Source organism: Nannospalax galili, unplaced genomic scaffold, assembly GCF_000622305.1.
Source record: "Nannospalax galili isolate Female #2095 unplaced genomic scaffold, S.galili_v1.0 scaffold615, whole genome shotgun sequence".
NCBI classification, from domain to species: Eukaryota; Metazoa; Chordata; class Mammalia; order Rodentia; family Spalacidae; genus Nannospalax; species Nannospalax galili.
The window spans coordinates 114,684-128,463 of record NW_008336950.1 but is presented as its reverse complement, the minus strand read 5'-3'; the positions used below and the strand labels follow the sequence as shown (position 1 = coordinate 128,463).

The 13,780-nt window shown below is 45.8% G+C and overlaps 1 protein-coding gene across 1 annotated transcript in view; it reads right to left on the bottom strand.

Moving 5' to 3' along the window:
- Positions 1-9,858: 9,858 nt before the first annotated feature.
- Positions 9,859-13,780, bottom strand: part of Gtf2h1 (general transcription factor IIH subunit 1) — a 39,628-nt gene continuing 35,706 nt past the window's right edge. Inside the window, exons 14-15 of the mRNA XM_008831694.3 lie at positions 13,160-13,252; positions 9,859-11,021 (exon numbers count right to left, since the gene is read on the bottom strand). Of these exons, the coding sequence (XP_008829916.1) occupies positions 10,935-11,021; positions 13,160-13,252 (180 nt within the window). The 3' untranslated portion in view covers positions 9,859-10,934. The remainder of the gene's footprint in view (positions 11,022-13,159; positions 13,253-13,780) is intronic.

The window sequence follows — 13,780 nt, the reverse complement described above, 5'->3', positions numbered from 1 at the left end:
ACTGTATTAATTCAACTGTGAACCTAGAAACTTACAGCCACTTGTGAAAGAGATGTACTCTTGCTCTGGAGTGTGTTACTGAATATATTAAATCTGTAGTGAAATGCTTCTTCTAATCATGTAGTTATTAAAAATAAAAAAAAAGACTAAAAAGCATCTTCATCTGCATTTCCTTTCTCAACTCTATGGGGTTGTGCCAACCGTGCTTTAGAACACACTGGGCTAGTGAGGAAGTTAGAAGCATGACTTAGTTATTAGTCAAAGGGATTTTTGTTTGTCTTTTGGGTTTTTTGTCTGCTTGTTTGTTCTTAATAGGCTCTCATGTATTCCAGGCTGGCTTTGCATAGAGTTGAGGGTGACTTTGAACTCTTGATCCTCCTGCCTCCATCTCTGAAGCTCTGGGATTGTAGTTGTGCACCACCACGCCTGGTTTGTGTCTCATGTCACACAGGCTGGCCTCAAACTCAGTATTTAGCAGAGGGTGGCCTTGAACTCCTGATCCTCTTGCTTCTTCCTCCAGAGAGCTGAGATTTCAGATGTGAGCCATGGTGTCTGCTTGTGGTCACTGAGTTCTTTCCTGTCAGCTTTAAGGGCTTTTGGGTAGCCTTCGGGCCACCCCTATTCATCCCTTCTCCCTGTTCCTTCATAAATCTATGTTCACTCTGAAAAACAGGAATCTCATTCAGATTTCAAGGGCAGCTGCGGTTGAAAGGTACCTACTTGGCTGAACTGCCGGCCTCTATCCTGTCTGGTAGGTCCCCTCCCCCCTGGACTATGGAGGACTGACTTAACCACGCCCGTGGCTTTCACTGGTGGATTGGAAGCCAGCAGAGTGAAAGGCATCCTCCCTGTGGAAGCACAGCAGATGGCCTCTTACGTCTTCCTGGGAGCACTTTTCCCATTGGTTCTGGGCCTAGGCTTGGGTTAAGTACTGTCTCTATGGTTTCTCTCTCTACAGCCACCTCTGTAGAACAATCTCTTAATAATTCCCTCAAGGGGCTGGAGAGTTGGCTCAGCTGTTAAGAGCACTGACTGCTCTTGCAGAGGACCAGGGTTCAATACCCAGCACCCACATGGTGACTAAGAGCCATCCTTACCTCCAGTTACAGGGGAATCAGGTGCTCTCCTCTGACTTCTGCAGCATTGCATGGCACGGGTACACTCACACACACGCAGGTAATACACTCATACACATAAAAAATAACGCCTTTAATCCCAGCACTCGGGAGGCAGAGGCAGGCGGATCTCTGTGAGTTCAAGGCCAGCCTGGTCTACATAGTGAGTTCCAGGACAGCTGGGGCTACAGGGAGACCCAGTCTCAAAAAGACCTAAAAAAATAAAAAAAATTAAAAAAACCCTCAAATTACTCAACTTGAAGGTGCCAGGTCCTGTCTGTCACTAAATAGTTACATAATCAAAATGTAGGCACTGTGAATTATTTGGCAAAAGCTTCCAGACAAATGTATTAAGTCACAGAGGGGAGGGGAGTAAGGCTTAAGGACAGTAACTGTTCAACTGCCATACTGGACAGTCTGGAGGGGCTAAAATCTAGAAGGCAATAAAGAATGGCCGAAAAGAAGGTCAAGGGATTCAAAGTGGTTGACTGGAAGAGATAGGGGTGGGGGCAGGAGGGCAGGAGACACGTTTCCACATGCCCCTTTCAGTGCTTTGACCTTTTAGATTAAGAGTTTGTGAGGCTCTGCTAGGGCACAGCCTGGTTTCATAAGTCCAGTGCCAGCAGAAGCAAGACATAAAGGCCCTGAGAATGCTTCCTGGGGCCAAGTTCACAGTGGATGCTTGGTGTGATGATGGCTGAAGGGACCTGGGTGTCCTCCCAGCCGGCAAACACCCTCCACTCTGCCTCTGAGCCATCCGTGCTTGTCAGTGTGAGCTCCATCATTTATAGTAGGTAGAAAATGTTCTAGCCTGCAAGAGTTGGGGGGTGGGGAGGGAGCTGGGTGTGGTGACTCGCCCCTGTAGCCTCAGCAGCACTCTGGAGGCTGAGGCAGGAGTATTACCCCAAATAGAGTGAGTCTATCTAAAACAACACAAAGCACACCCAAAAAGAGAGTACAGGGACACAATGTAGAGAGAACAGCCTCCAAACCCAGATTTCTGAATTCAAGAGCAAAGACTGAATTTTAGCTTTCTATTCCCAAGTTGGAATCAGCATCTGAGGCTTATTCTTGTGTGTGTGTGTGTGTGTGTACATATATTTTTTTTGGGGGGTCTTTTTTGAGACAGGAGTTGTCCTGGAACTCACTATGTAGACCAGGCTGGCCTTGCGCTCAGAGATCCGCCTGCCTCTGCCTCCCGAGTGCTGGGATTAAAGGCGTGTGCCATCACACCTGGCTGTATTTATTTTTGTTTATGTGCATGAGTGTATTGCCTGCATGTATGTAAATGCACCCATGTTGTGCAATGCCCCTGGAGGTCAGAAAAAGGTGTTGGATTCCCCTGGAACTGGAGATACAGACGGTTGTTAGCTGCTATGTGGGCACTGGGATTTGAACCCTGGTCCTAAGATCAGCTTAGTGCTGTTAACCACTGAGCCATCTCTCCAGTCTGTATTCTTTAAAATTATTGTAAATTCTGTGCATGTGTGTGGCTGTGTGCACATGAGTGCAGGTGCTGGCAGAGGCCTGAAGAAACCGTCATATCCCCTGGAACTGGATTTACAGGTGGTTGTGAGCCGCCTGATGTGGGTGCTGTGATTTGAACTTGGGTTCTCTGGAAAAGCAGTAGTTCAAGGCTACCACCTTAACTACTGAGCCAGTTCTCCAGCCCCTCACTTCATTCTTATTTTTGTTTGTTTGAGGCAGTCTTGTGTGGTCTAATCTGGCCTCTAATGCAGTATGTAGCCAAGGTTGGCCTTAAACTCCTGATCCCCCTTAAACTCCTCTTTGGTTCCTGACAGCTGGTTACAGGTGTCAGCTAACATGTCAAGGTTATTTGTGTGTGTCTGGTTTATGTGTGTGCATACATGTGTGCTTGTTCAGGTGCATTCCCTCATGTGTACACATGTGAAAGCCAGAGGTCGCTGTCAGGTGTCATCCTTACTTTCCCAGGCAGTGTCTCTCACTGAACCTGGAGCTCCACACCTGTAGCTCTCAGGTTAAACAAAGGCTGCACCTGGCTTTCATGTGATCGCTGGGGATCTGAATCCAGGTCCTTCACAGAGAACTCTATTCAACTGACCTGTCTCCACAGCCTGCTGTTTATTCTTTGTTTTTCTTGAACTTAAATTTTTTTACTTTTATGAGTGTTTTGCCTCCATGTATACAAGTGCACCACAGGTGTACAATGCCTACGGAGGCCGGAAGACGGTGTTAGATCCCCTGGAACTGGCGTTTTGGACAGTTTTGAGCCACCATGTGGGTGCTGGGAATCAAACCCAGTTCCTCTGCAAGGGCAGCAAGTGCTCTAGAAACCACTGAGCCACCTCTCCAGCCTTGTTGTTGAAAGTATTAAGATTTATTTTAGACAAAGACTGGCATGGTCACCTTCATTGGGTAGATGATCTTGAATAATCCGTTTCAGAAAGGCGGCCTAGTCCAGCTTAGTGAAGCTGTCCTTTGAGCGCTGCTGGAATCAGCCCATGTTTCTTGATCAGTCCATGGTGGTTTTAGCAGACACATCAAGAGAACTCTAGCTGAATTTTGGGGGTGAATCCAGTGGAGTGCTGGGGGCACAGCTTGCCTTCAGAGGGAACAAAAGGCCTGTTTCTTCTTAAGTGAGCCATAAGAAGATGCAATCCTTCTTGCCTGCTCTGCTAGGAGTCTTTTTTCTTCCTTTTTCTTTTTTATTTGAGGCAGGGTCTCCCCTTAGCCCCGGCTGTCCTGGAACTATGTAGACCAGGCTGGCCTTGAACTCACAGAGATCCACCTGCCTCTGCCTCCTGAGTGCTGGGATTAAAGGCATGCACCACCACGCCCGGCTTTTCTTCCTTTTTAAAAAATATTTTATCTCATGTGTATGTGTGTATTGCCTGCATGTGGGTAAGTGCACCCGTGTCGTTCAATGCCCACAGAGGACAGAAGAGGCTGTCGGATTCCCAGCGACTGGAGTCACTGACAGCTGTTAGCTGCCACGTGGCTGCTGGGATTCGAACCCAAGTCTTCAAGAACAGCCACTGCTCTTGACCACTGAGCCATCTCTCCAGCCCTTTTTTCTCTTTTAAACAGAGCTTTACAAGGTGAGGGCTGAAGACTACTGCACTTAACTGTTGAATGAATCCTAAGGATTAAACTTGAACAGCGTATACCACACTGTAAAGGTATTTCCCAAGCAGGTCAATAAACATTAGCTTTTTTTCCTTTCCTCTAGTTCTCTACCAAGATTACTATCACGCCTGCCAGGCTGATATAGTATCAGCTATAGTATTTGTGCTATAGTATTTGACTTGCAAAGTAACAAGGAGTGACAGGGCCCTTATGGGCCTCTCCTTTGGGGCACTATTCTAAGCACTCCCATTTATTAGCTCATTTCTTTTTTAAAAAAATATTTTATTATTTTTGTGTGTATGCATGTATTGCCTGCATGTAGGCAAGTGCACCTGTGTTGTGCAATGCCCTCGGAGGACAGAAGAGGCTGTCGGATCCCCTGGAACTGGAGTTACAGACAGTTGTTAGCTGCCATGTGGGTGCTAGGATTCGAACCCTGGTCTTCTGCAAGAACAGCCAGTGTTCTTAACCGCTGAGCCATCTCTCTGGCCCCTATTAATTCATTTCTATTCACAATAATCTTGTAATGACAGCACGTTCATTTTACAAAGGAAGAAACAATTAGATTAGGTAATCACTCATTCTGTAGGTGCCAGTGTTGGGATTTGAACCCAGGTACCTCGACTCTAGAATCTGAGCACTGAATTTTAAGTTAGACTTTTTTTGCCTCTGCCTTCCCCCAAGTGCTGGGTCTAAAGGTGTGTGCCATCATGCCTGGCTTTAAGTTAGTCTTCTATTGATCTGTTCATGTGGCGTGGAAAACGGACCACTGTTTTCAAAAATTCTTTTTTGCCAAATCTGCGTTAGTGACTGTCTTGAACATAAGCCCTGAACCCCTACTAAATTGCTTTACTTCTAACTCAGAAACTTTTTTTTTCTCCAGTGCTGGGAGTTGAACCAAGGCCTCCAACCATGCATACAAGGGCTCTACCAAGCACAGCCCCTTTGAAGGGCTCTTTTTCCACAAGGCTCTTTGGGTGAAATAATGAACTCAGGACCATGCTACAGCCTTGTGGATGAGCTCCAAGGCTGTTTTGCAAATGAACAAACACAGACACAGACAGGTCAGGTAAACTGTTCTGGGTCACAAAGCTACTGAGCGTGCAGTTGGGATCTGAACCAAACAGCCCAAGTCCAGAGTTTGTGCCCTGCTGGACAGCTCTCCTGTGCCAACTCTACTGCTGGCAAGATTTCAGTAAACCCTGGGAAGGATGCTCCACACTCCTCTTTCTGTTCCCTAGTCTCTAGGTCCAAATGTAGCACAGCAAGGATCTGCTTGCTCCAAGCAAAATTCCAAGGATTTCAGTCCAGGCAGAACCTGTCCTTAGAACAAGTGCCTGAAACGGGAAGACAGCAGGTAGGACCACACTCTGCAAGAATCTGCTTAGAGAAGCAGGGCTTCTAACGGATTCCTCTAAGGAGGCAAGAGACCCTGTGAAGGACCATTGTAAAAGGCCATGACCATATGCATGGGTATGTGTGTTTGAAAAAAATCTCAGGTTTCAGGTTAGAAAAAGAACTCAAGTACAGAGACTGTCTAGAAAATGTGGAGTTGTATAGCAAAGACGAGAGTGCGGGGAAGGTACAGAGGTATACTGTTTCCTTTACTTCAGTACTACTCAGGAGAAATTATGCTGTTTTTGTAGACAGAGCCTCATATAACCTAGTCTGGTCTTGAATTCCCTTGAAGCAGAGGATAGCCCCAAACTCCTGATCCCACTGCCTCCCTGTGCTGGAATTACAGGTAAGCACCACCATTCCTGGTGCTTTAAAAGGTTTAAGTGGACATCACTGAGTAGCAATATTGTATTTCATAACTTTATACCTTACTTAGTTGCTAGGACCGGAGAAAAACACATTTTGGCATCTGGAAGGCCTCTGAGGTCCGCTGACACCCACAGAAGCTGAGAAGAGAAGGCTCTGCAGTGAGGTCACCCTCCTTATTGCAGCACATAGGGGAGTCAAGTTCTTTTATTCAGATTTGCTTACCTTGTAGATAGACTAGGGCTTAAGTCTACTATTTTGCTCTTTTTTATGTGTGTGTGTGTGTGTGTCTGTGTGTTTGTGTACCTACCTGTATAGGCCAGAAGACAGCATTGGATCCCCTGGAGTTGCAGCTACTGGCAGTTGTGAGCTGCCTGATTTGGGTACTGGGAACTGAATCCAGGTCCTCTGCAATAACAGCAAGTGCTCTTAACTGCGGAGCCATCTTTCCAGCACCAAGGAAGAGAAATACGGAATACTTTAACTTGGCCAACTACTGATACCAGCCTCCCAAGGAGCATAGCAGGCTATACTAGGGAGCTAACAGTTTTTTTCATGTTAGATAGAGTAGAAGAAACTCTAATTTTTAAAGATAGGGTATTACTATGCAGCCCTGGATGGCCTGGAACTCCTGATACAGCTCTGAAACTTGTAGTGTTCCTCCTGCCTCTGTCTCTTAGTGTTGGACCTATGAGTGTGAAAAGCCTTGACTGGGAGCTGAACCTTAACCTACAATCCCATGTCTGTCCTATAGATTAGGGGTCTGTGAAATCTGTAATGAAAACAGTTTGGGGCTGGACAAATGGCTCAGCAGTGAAGACCACTGACTGCTCTTGCAGAGGACCTGGGTTCTGTTCCCAGCACCCACATGATGGCAGCTAACAAGTGTCTGTAACTCCAGTTCCAGGGGGATTTGGTGCCGTCTTCTGGCCTCCATGGGCATTGCACAAATGTGGTGCACTTACACTTGGGCAAAACATTTGTACACATTAAAAAAAACAAAAACAGCTGGGAGTGGTGGTGCACGCCTTTAATCCTAGCAATTGGGAGACAGAGGCAGGCAGATCTCTGAGTTCAAGGGAACTCCAGCTGGGGCTACAGGGAGACCCTGTCTCAAAAAGACAAAAAACAAACAAACAAACAAACAAAAAAAAAACCAAAAGAAAAAAACCCAAAACCCAAAAACAGTTCCATGGCTATGAAGTTTGGAAACCACTAGATGGCAGTTTCCAGATTCTCTTGTGACTGTAATACACCTGAACAAAGATGGATTACAAACTAAAGCAGATCCCTCCTAATCAGGTTAAGGCAACACCCCAGCTCTGGACAGTTTAAGAGCTGAAAATAACCAAGACTCCCCTGGCCTGTGAACCTGAACAGCTGAGTGTGGAAGGAGCTAAACCGGGAAAGGGCAGAGGTAACCGAGGAGTCCAATGCAGGATTTGACACTGGAGACGGCAGATCTAAGTTTAAACCAGGCAGGTTTCCACCACAGGGCTCCAGGGAGGGTGTGGGCCATCAGGAAGGCATGTTTTGGATTAAGCCACACCCTCAAGAGTAGGTTCCCCTTCTAGGCTCCAACATTTTGTTTCAGTCTGAGGTAAATACAAGGTCCCTGGACTTTTCAAAACATGCCAACCCTACGGACTCTGCTTCTAGTGCTTTCTTCTATCAGACACACTAACCATACTGCTGTACTTTGAAGCTCTCGAGGCCTGCAGGTTCCACTATGCAGGTTGCCTCGGGCATGTGATTTTCAAAGAATGGAACCAGAGGCAGGGCTAGTAGAGTGGTCAAATGAAATGCCAGGCATCAAAGGCCACAATGTTCGAGAATTGAAGCTCTGTCTGTCACAGGCCTCTCACTAAGTGATGGGAGGAGGCTTCACAGTCAGGGGTAAGCCCTAACTCAGATCACTCACTGGCTGTCAGTCTGTCAGGTACTTGGCCTCTGAACCACTTCTAATATGAAGAACAGTCTTTGGCATCTACCTGCTTCATTGGTTGCTGTGGGAACAAAGTGAGACCCAGCAGACAAAGTGCTAGGCAGTACTGGTTTAAGGCAGCCAGTAGCTGCCATAACCGTCTAGAATGGGAGGGGGAGGTGTTATCCTGTAGCCAGTTGCTGGTTAATTTTTAAAATTTATTTTTGAGATAAGGTCTCCCTGTAGCCCCAGCTGGCCTGGAACTATGTAGACCAGGCTGGTCTTGAACTCAACAGAGACCACCTGCCTCTGCCTCCCAAGTGTTGGGATTAAAGGCATGTACTACCACACCTGGCTTAAAATTTTTTTTTAAATTTACTTTATGAGTGTTTTGCCTGCATGTATATAAGTGTACCGTGTGCAAGCAATGCCCATGGAGGCCAGAGAAGAGAGCACTGGGTCCCTGAACTGGGGTTACAGGTGGTTGTTAGCAGCCATGTAGATGTTGGAAATGGAACCTACATCCTCTGCAAGAGCAGCCAGTGCTCTTCTTAGCCCCTGAACCATCTCTCCAGCCCACTTCTTTGCTGTGTAGTTAAGGAAGACCTGGAACGTCTGGTTCTCTCGCCTCCAACTCTAAGTGCTGAGATTACAGTGTGTCCCACCATGCCTGGCATGTGTCTGCCCTCCCTGCACTGGTACTGGGGACTGACTATAGGACTCTATTTCTAACCTTTACTTCCTGCCTGGGATATTCCAAAATACTACAGGTTCTGGCTTTGTTAGTCCTTTTACTTAATATCACATAAAAACTTCATACTCAGGGCTGGAGAGATGGCTCAGCGGTTAAGAACACTGGCTGTTCTTGCAGAAGACCCAGGTTCGAATCCCAGCACCCACATGGCAGCTAACAACTGTCCGTAACCCCAGTTCCAGGGGATCTGACAGCCTCTTCTGTCTTCCGTGGGCATTGCACGACATGGGTGTACTTAACCTACATGCAGGCAATACACGTGTACACATAATATAAAAATAATCAAGTATTAAAGAACAAAACCCCTTCATACTCACTTTTTTCCAGGTCTGCCTAAAAACCGAGGCCTAAATTTCTTACTTTGGCATACAGGCCCATTCCCAATCAGAACTGAAACCACTGTCCAAGCCAGGTGTGATAGCTCATGCCTATGATGATTCCACACTCAGGAGACAGGCAGGGGCAACACTGGCCACCCTGGTCTACAAACTGAGTTCCAGATTAGTCTAGGCCAACAGTGAGATCCTGTCTCAAACAACACAATCAACCTGACTTTTGCTGGCTCTTACTACAGTCAACCCTCCAATTTCAATGATTTTCTTTCTGGAGTCCTTCAAATCTTCACCATGCTCTTCTCTCACTCAAGCACACACATTTTCTTCTTTATAAAATCTTACCATCCTCCAGAGACTTAGCTAAAACGTAACCGCTTCTCCTTTCTGAGCCTGGTTTTGCTATGTAGCCCAGGCTCGCTGGAATGGTGGCTCCTGCTTTCATCTTCTGAGTACTGAACACAGCCTTGTGCTGGTAAATGTCTGGTAAAATGCTCTTTGTAACGAAGCCCACTCCAGTTTCCTAAAATTGTCTTTTCTTCCTCAGGCCCCACCGTGTAGGATTTAACAACACCCCACAAAACATTGTGCCTACGTTCCGCCTCTCCCAACACCCTTATTGCTGTTACTCAGAGTAACTGTGGTAATGACACATTTGAAAAGCACTTTGTGAAAATGTAGAATGTAGAATGATACGGCCCCTCTTTCCTTTCACCTATGATCTGCTGTACCCATTCTATTAAAGATAAACAGCTTGTAATACGGCTTAAAAAGAGCAGGCGGGCCTTGAGGCAGCACACCTAAATGTGCTAATTTTACAAGAGAAACCGCGAGCTGTGCTCCAGGTAAAAGACTGTCTGAAAAAACTTTTACTTTCTGCATCACGTTGAATACAAGCACCTGAAGTTGTCTGGAGGCAAGTAAGGCATGGGTTCCAGAAACAACAAGACTATCATTTGTACTGTTTGGCATTTAGGCTTCGCACGCACTATGCAGGGATTATCAATTCGCCAAGGACAGTAACCGTCAAGATACTGAGAAAAGCAGGTATGAGAAACATCTTTTATTTCTTCTAAAGGTGAAAATAAGTAAGATTTCTTATATTTCTCACTTGTAAGATTTTTAAACTCTTAAAAATGCAATTTCTTCTTTTCAAAGCACATGCCATCTTTAAAAAAAATCTTAGCAATATACATTTGCACTCAAAGAAACACATGCAGCGCCATTGTCTTTCTGACAAAAATCTGCATTACAGCCCCACGCGGCTTCCCGCAGATACATCTCCCTTATCGAGGGACTCCAAACCATAAACATTCAGTGCGATTATTTCCGTAGGAAACACAGGACCAATGATGTCGTCTGACAACTGTTTCCTGATGGCTGAGCAGCAGTCTCCCTCTGCTCTACTGTAAAGTCCTCTTTAACTGGCTGATGGAAGATTCAACTACAACTCAGTAAAATTTGAGGCTTCAAGTGGGGGATGAAGAAGGAATACTTAGGGTCTACCCTGTGCCATACACATAGGAAAAAAATTTACACAGAAACAAAACAACGAAACTACCCTCAGATCTTATCAATGCACCTTTTAAGAAAGTTATTTTTCCTTTTAATTTTTGAGAGCAGCTTAATGTGAATGAAAAGCAGTTCCTGAGTAACTGCAGTAAACAGTCTTAAATACATATATATGCACACATACATATATATTTGCAACAGAGCTCATTTTGGTTCTGCCTTAATTTACCTCCCCAGCATTAGTTGAACCCCTTCCTTCCTTCCCTCCATTTCCCAATGTGCAAGTACAATAGCATCAGCTCTGGGAGGCGGCGTGCTGCAGATGTTTCCCCTTGTGTGAGCACCTGCGCTTCAGCCCAGGTTTCCAGAGTCTCTGCAGGTCACCATTTTCACAATCTCACAAACCTGTGAGCATCGCAGGCACCTCACGTCTTCTTCATCAGGCGCCGTGACTGCCAAGAATGCAGTTTGTTGTAGGCGGTCTGCAGCATCTCTTCTATGTGACTAACCAACTGAAACACACAGGAGACACGTCAGTCAGCAGTGGTGAAGTAAGCGTCGAACCCAAACCTGGCACAGGCTTTCCAGCACATCTCACAGCACATCGGTGTTTCTCCAGTCAATGAAATACAAGCAAAGGTATAAGCACACTGTGTGTGGAAAAGACAGTGGTGGGCACAGTGCAGGGGTTGGAAATTCACTTACTAATTTCTAGATCTACAAATTGGTTGGTTGGCTTGGTGTGGTGGTACATACCTTTAATCCCAGCACTTAGGAGGCAGAGACAGGCCAATCTCTGTGAGTTCAGGATAGATGGGGCTATGGGGAGACTTTGTCTCAAAAAGACCAAAAATAAAAATAAAAAAATGGCTGGTTGAGGAAGGCCAGAATGGCAGTGGCATTTTCTTGAGACAGACTGAATAGCTCAGGCTGTCCTAGAACTCACTAATGTAGCCCACACCTGACTCGACATTTATCTTTATAGATCACTTGAAGAACGCCTTACTCCCTTAAGAGTTCTACCCTCATGGGTCTAACCAGAAGTCAAGGTAACACACTAACTCTTCAGTTTAGAATGTCTTGGGAATGTTTCCTTAGAGGTAGAGATAGTGCTTGTGCACTGGAAGTAGGAGGATGGGAACGGAGATCGGAAGTCCTAAATTCTTTTAGCATGCCAGTGACTCTGATCTAAAACAGAATTAAAAGAAAAAAAAGTATCTCCCCCTTCCCCCCAGCTGGAATTGTAACAAAGTGGTGGAGCACTTGCCTAGAATGTGTAAGTCGCAAGGTCAAACCCTCAGCACTCTCTACCCCTATCAATACTGGGGGAGGAGGGCATGCTATTTAGCTGGGCCTGGAAACTGTAAAAAGTACTTATTCTGCTTGACATGGAGCAATGGCTTTACGGTACAAGTTGAATGAACACCACACCCTAACGTAAGGCTGTACATGACCTCAGACGACTTCTCCACACAATGCTCCAGGCAGCTATAATCAACTAAGGTGGCACACCAGGACTGAAAACTTGTTTGGCGTTCTTGGCCTGTTGTGTTGGCTTACTTTTAAAAATCTTTTTCTTGGGCGGGTCTTTTTGAGACAGGGTCTCTGTGTAGCCCCAGCTGGCCTGGAATTTGCTATGTAGACCAGGCTGGCCTTGAACTCACAGATTCATGGCTTCTGCCTCCCGAGTGCTGGGATTAAAGGAGTGCACCACCGGGCCCAGCTACTTATAAAAATCTTAAAATGAAGGGGGCTGGAGAGATGGCTCAGCGGTTAAGAGCACTGACTGCTCTTGCAGAGGACCCAGGTTCGATCCCCAGCACCCACATGGCGACTACAAACCGTCCTTAACTCTAGTCCAGGGGAATCCCAAGCCCTCCTCTGACCCCCGTGGCATTGTACAACACGGGTGCATTCACACACATGCAGGCAATACACTCAAACACATTAAAAAACAAAACAAAACAAAAACCCTCTTAAATGAAGAAAAGCTGGAAACATCCCCTTTTCCTGGTTAGCCCAGTTGTGAAATACTAAGTCTTATTTATGTTGGTATATACTATTTCTCACCAAGGAATTACCTCTGGAAGGGCTATTTTGTGGTGGCTTAGCTTACAGCGAGCACTCTTCTCACTTGCCTTCCCACTCACCTCCCTGCTGTAGATCATCAGTCAGAACCAGCTCAGCTTACTGCCAGAAGCAATTCACCTTTCCTTATGCTATGTTTGTCAGCGCTACTCAGTTTTTCCAAACTGGTAAAACATATTTTTAGGAACATATACATAGGCAGTAAATCTATCCAAAAAACCTAAGGAGGGCTGGTGAGACGCCGCAGTGGATAAAGGCACTTGTTCCCAAGCCTGACAAGTAGAGCTCGATCCCTGGGTCCCATGTGGTGGAGGAACTGCAACTTGCCCTCTGACCATGGCACAGGCACACCCACACACAGTGGAATAAAAAGAGAAAACACGGGATGACTCCCACAAACTAGTAGGAGGTCCCAGTGTGCAACTGGATAGGCACTTGGCATGTGCCAGCTGCGGCACTGTCCCAGAGGCTTCACTAGCACGTTGTACTCTTCTGATGCATTTTAAAATAAAAACAGTATACTGAGCAAAAAACAGAACAGAGGAAGAAAATGAGGCCTTACATTTGTGCTTAAATACTGTCTCCGAATTTTTTCCTGGAATGGGCAGAGCTTCGTAACTTGGAACCGTTCCAAATTACTCTTCATTTTCACTACCTAAAAAAGATGAGAAACAATGAATTACTTTTCTGTGATAGTCTACTGCTCAGCAAACAGTCACAGTTCATATTTAGCTATGTGTGCACAGAGATAGGGTCTCCCTGTAGCCCCAGCTGTCCTGGATTCACGATGGAGACCAGACTGGCCTCAAACTCAGAGATCTGCCTACGTCTGCCTCCCGAGTGCTGGGTGTTGGGAAAAAAAAATGAAATACCTTGATGAATGCTGTAAGAACTCTGCATTTTGATAGAAAACTCTGTTTAAAATGTTGATTTAGATTTACTTGCTAAGCTTGCCTGTTCTGCCTGATTTGTATCTACCACACATGGATGATTAACCTAGTTGAAATGCTAAGAATTGAAGTGCTGTAAACCTCCTTCCTGGACCCTGGACCCCAGACTCAGTTGATTTACAATGTGTCCTGTAGGCCTGTTTGCACATACCAGATAACCGATAAGGAACAAAGAGAAGGAAGTTGCACCAGGCTTACACCAGATCTAGCCTTCCTGGAAAAGATGTTTAACC